The sequence below is a fragment of the Penaeus japonicus genome, unplaced genomic scaffold (genome assembly GCF_977035675.1).
Source record: "Penaeus japonicus unplaced genomic scaffold, GWHDUDI00000001_assembly GWHDUDI00000015, whole genome shotgun sequence".
Lineage (NCBI taxonomy): Eukaryota > Metazoa > Arthropoda > Malacostraca > Decapoda > Penaeidae > Penaeus > Penaeus japonicus.
The window spans coordinates 3,243,420-3,248,419 of NW_028234417.1; the positions used below are offsets into that span (position 1 = coordinate 3,243,420).

At 50.7% G+C, this 5,000-nt stretch overlaps 1 protein-coding gene across 1 annotated transcript in view; it reads right to left on the reverse strand.

The window, feature by feature from the left end:
* LOC122266855 (transducin-like enhancer protein 3) overlaps window positions 1-5,000 on the reverse strand; it is a gene marked incomplete at its 5' end in the record, with an annotated part of 112,766 nt that overhangs the window by 105,281 nt on the left and 2,485 nt on the right. Inside the window, one exon of the mRNA XM_086544947.1 lies at window positions 3,311-3,355. Within this exon, the coding sequence (XP_086401073.1) occupies window positions 3,311-3,355 (45 nt within the window). The remainder of the gene's footprint in view (window positions 1-3,310; window positions 3,356-5,000) is intronic.

Below are 5,000 nucleotides of genomic sequence, written 5' to 3' on the forward strand. Positions count from 1 at the left end.
AAAGAAAGAGAGAGAGAGAGAGAGAGAGATAGAGAGAGAGAGAGAGAGAGAGAGAGAGAGAGAGAGAGAGAGAGAGAGAGAGAGAGAGAGAGAGAGAGAGAGAGAGAGAGAGAGAGAGAGAGAGAGAGAGAGAGAGAGAGAGAGAGAGAGAAAGAGAGCCCCAAAAACAAAGACAAAGACAGAGACGTGAACAAGAAAGAAAGAAAGAAAGAAAGAAAGAAAGAAAGAAAGAAAGAAAGAAAGTAAGGGCTTACGTAAGATTAAGAAGAAGAAAAAAATTCCGTCTACAACCGACGTTCTTGGCGAGTTACCTGAGCGTGACGTCAAAAGTTTTCTTCGCGTCTCCCGATATGTTGGAGGCGGGCTCGGATTTCGCCTACATACCTACATACCTCCGGACCCACGCACATAAATAAATCCGTTTGTCACCCTCTTCTTCGTCTAATGTGTTGATGAATAATTTCTTCTTGTTCTTCCTCTCATGCTTCTTTCCTTCTTACTTTCTCTCCCCCCCCTCCCTCCTTCCTTCCCTCCCTCCCTCCCTCTCTCTTTCCCTCTCTCCCTCCCTCCCTTCCTCTCTCCCTCCCTTCCTCCCTCCTTCCTTCCTCCCTCCCTCCTTCCTTCCTTCCTTCCTTCCTTCCTTCCTTCCTTCCTTCCTTCCTTCCTTCCTTCCTTCCTTCCTTCCTTCCTTCCTTCCTCCCTCCCTCCCTCCCTCCCTCCCTCCCTCCTTCCCTCCCTCCCTCCCTCCCCTCCAAAAAGACTATTCATCGCGTGGCCCACATCCAGTATTAACTCGAATGACCCACGCAAAGGCCACTATGTCCCCACTTCGTCACTCTATCCCCTATCAGCCCCCCCACCCTCTATCTCCACCCCCCCCTTTCCCTCCCCTCACCTCCACTTACCTCCACTTACCCCCACCCTATCCCTCCCTCCCTCCCACCCTATCCCTCCCTCCCTCCCTCCCTCCCTCCCTCCCTCCCTTCCTTCCCTTCACCCCCAATCCAAGAAAGTCACACTCCATCCCCTTCAACTTCCCCCACCACTCCCCTATTCCTCCCAACCCACCAACCCACTCTCCCCCCCACCAATCCCCTTCTCTTCTTCCACCAACCCCCCCCCCCCCTCTCCTCTTCCTCCACCAACCCCTCCCCCCTCCTGCTCAGGCAAACAGATCATCAGTGTATCATTCACGTTCCTTCGCCACGCCATGCACTCTATGTCCCGTCTGAGTGTGTGGGTCGTAGGGTCGTCGTGGGGGGACGGGAGAGGGGGGAGAGGGGGAGGGGAGAGGGGGGAGAGGGGGAGGGAGAGGGGAGAGGGGAGAGGGGGGAGGGGAGAGGGAGAAAGAGGGGAGATGGTGGATGCGAAGGAGAGGGAGGGGGTAGGGGAGAAGGGGAGAGGGAGGGAAAGATGAGATGGAGGTATATGTAAAAGTGAAAGGGAAGGTGAATATAAATAGTATTGGAGAGAGGATGTAGGGGAGAGAGTGAAAGATGGTATTAGGAAGGGAGGAAGGGAGGGAGAGAAAGAGAGAGCGATACTACCCATCCAAAAATATAATCTATGAATATCATCATGGGTGCCTATGAATGTACAGACTTGTCCCTCCTTTCACCCTCCCCCTCCCCCTCCCCCTCTCACTCATCCTCTCTCCCTCCCCTTCCCTTCCCTTCCCTTCCCCACTCTCTTCTCTTCTCTTCTCTTCTCTTCTCTTCTCTTCTCTTCTCTACTCTACTCTACTCTACTCTACTCTACTCTACTCTACTCTACTCTACTCTACTCTTCTCTTCTCTTCTCTTCTCTTCTCTACTCTTCTCTCATCTCTTCTCCCCTTCCCTTCCCTCCCCTTCCCTCCCCTCCTCTCTTCTCCCCTCCCCTCCCCGCTCCTCCCCTCCCCTCCCCTCCTCTGCTCTCCTCTCCCTTTTTCTTTCCTTTCCTTCCCTACCCTTTCCTACCTCATCGACTCCTATCGGATGCTTTCCTTTCCGTTCTTTCCCTTCCTATCCCTCCCCTCTCGTCCTACTCCACTCCACTCTACCCTACTCCACTCCACTCCATTCCACTCTACCTCACTCCACTCCACTCCACTCCACTTCACTTCACTCCACTCCATTCCACTCCACTCTACCCCACTCCATTCCACCCCACTCCACTCCATTCCACCCCACTCCATTCCACCCCACTCCACTCCACTCCACTCCACTCCACCCCACCCCACTCCACTCCACCCCACTCCACTTCACCTGCCCCTCCCCTTCCCCGTCCCCCGTCCCCCCCTCGCATCGCCTGCTTCCCTCCCTCCGCGGCTGGCTTCCTCGGGGCTTAAAATACCAATCAGGCAAATGCTCTCCACGACCGCTGTCAATACCACGGCATCACAAAAACATTTCTATCGCTTTTGGAGCTCAACGTGTACACGCAACAGTTTTCGTTGGTAACATACACGCAGACGCACACGCACACACACACACACACACACACACACACACACACACACACACACACACACACACACACACGTTCGCGACCTCCCCCGTTCTCTCATCACCTTCAAACACTTATTTTCCCAAACCAGGAAGCCCTATATAGAGAGGCAGGATGGGGAGGGGGTCGAGCGGGTAAGTGGGGGGGGGGGGTTGCAACAAACCAGCTATCAACACATATTAACCCTTCTTCTTCTTCTTCTTCTTCTTCTTCTTCTTCTTCTTCTTCTCCTCCTCCTCCTCCTCCGTCGCTTTCTCCTTCTTCTTCTCCTTCCCCTTCTCCTCTCCTTTTTCTCCTTCTCCTTCTCCCTTTTCTCCTTCTTTTTCCCCTTCTCCTTCTCCTTCTCCTTCTCCTTCTCCTTCTCCTTCTCCTTTTTCTCCTTCTCTTTCTCCTTCTCCTTCCCCCCATCCCTATTACAATATCCGGCCGCACTTGTACCGCCTCGAACCCTTCTAAAAAAAAATCCTTGACACCTGCTTCTTTATGGGGATAAAGTGGCACTGGCGCGGATTCAGCCCTTTTCAAAAATAAAACGACAGAAGGGGAAACATATCGCTCACGAACGATGATTATGAGTCTATAAGTAAATAAGTAAATGCTATACAGGTAAATAAGTAGTAAGTAAATAAGTAAATAAATAAACAAATAAACAAATAAATAAACATACAAATAAAAAAAAAATGACGATTCACATATGTTTACGAAGGTTCACATATTCTACTATAAAAAGGATATAACCTCACAAACAATAAACAAACGAAATTAAACCAAAAATATGCTGTCAATCAAGTATCTGACAAAATTATATTGAATTCACACTCACCTGTTTATGCATTTCCACGTTTAAGCCGTATGACATCTCGTAGTACTGTAAAAGAGACAATAAAAAGATTAATAACACGGAAAAAATACACACACATCTGGTAATAAGAGAGTAAATAACACTGTTGAAATCAACCACAATGAATAACAACCACTATGTAATAGCGATTCTTTAAAGGTTGCAATGCATAAATCACACCCCTTTCATGTCACCAGCCCACATACATCCCCACAATCCCATCACACCCCATAATGCATCCCCCACTCCCACTCCCACTCCCACACACCTCCTCCCACCCCCACCCACCCCACACTCCCTCCCACCCCCACAACTCCCCTCCCATCCCCACAAACCCCCCTCCCAACCCCATAATCCCTCCTCCCCCTCCACCCCTACAAACCCCCTTTACCCCACAAATCCCTTGAACCCCCACAAACCCCCTCCCACCCCCACCCCCCCACACTAATCGCTCCGTCGCCTCCGCCCCGTAACAAGTCGTCATCTCCCACACGTCCAACGACTTCCGCTCGAACGAAAACGATTACCGAAGCTCCGAGAAATACGTAAAAAAAAAATAATAAAAAAATAAAATAAATAAACACGAAATTGCTTACACCGGTAAACGTAAACAACCACACGAACGTCCTTTATAACACCCCCCCCCTAAAAGAAATAACACAAAAATGGGTCTGTCATTAACGTCATTCAACACCGCCCATCTTTACGTTCATCTTCATAAACTATTGAGAAAAAAAAAAATAGAAGGGGGTGGAGGGAGTATAACCACTCCATCATACAAATAGCTTCATTAATAGCCGTCAATCAAGTGCAAACCGAAAGGAAGCAACAAATTATAAACAAACAAAACAAAATGAGTCACACACAAGCAAGAGCAAAGAGGGACAGCGAAGAAAAAACAACTTCTTGTGTACACAAGTGACACAGTACATGTTAACACGCCATGTTCCATGTACGTTATTCATACGTCAATTTCGCCTCGCCCCACCCCCTACCCCACCCCACCAAACCTCTTCCCCTTTCCTTTCCACCCCCTCCGTTTCACCTTCCCCTTCCCCTTCCCCTCTCCCTCTCCCTCCTCTCCCCCCTTCCCCTTCCCCTTCCCCTTCCCCTTCCCCTTCCCCTTCCCCTCTCCCTATCCCTCCTCTTCCCCTTCCCCTTCCCCTTCCCCTCTCCCTCTCCCTATCCCTCCTCTTCCCCCTTCCCCTTCCCCTTCCCCTTCCCCTCTCCCTCTCCCTATCCCTCCTCTTCCCCCTTCCCCTTCCCCTTCCCCTTCCCCTTCCCCTTCCCCTTCCCCCTTCCGCCTTCCCCTCCCCCTCTCCCTTCCCTTCTCCCTTCTCCCTTCCCCCTTCCCCCCTCCTTCTCCCTCTCCCTTCCCTCCTCCCCCCCCTCCCTTCCCCCCCATATCCCATAAATCAAGCCCCAAAAGGTGGGCAGCAACGTGCTCATTAACCCCGACCTGACGCAACTCTATGTGGGCAAACGACACCCTAATTACCTGGTATGATATGTAATCAAGTCTCGCCGTCATCATACGCGTGTACTAACAAACACTCTCATACTCTCTCTCATTCTTGTTATTCTCCCCCCTCCTCCTCTTCTTCTCTGCTTCGTATCTCCTTCGCTTCCCTCACTCTTTCCCTCTTCATCTGGTATTATCTTCACTTTTTCT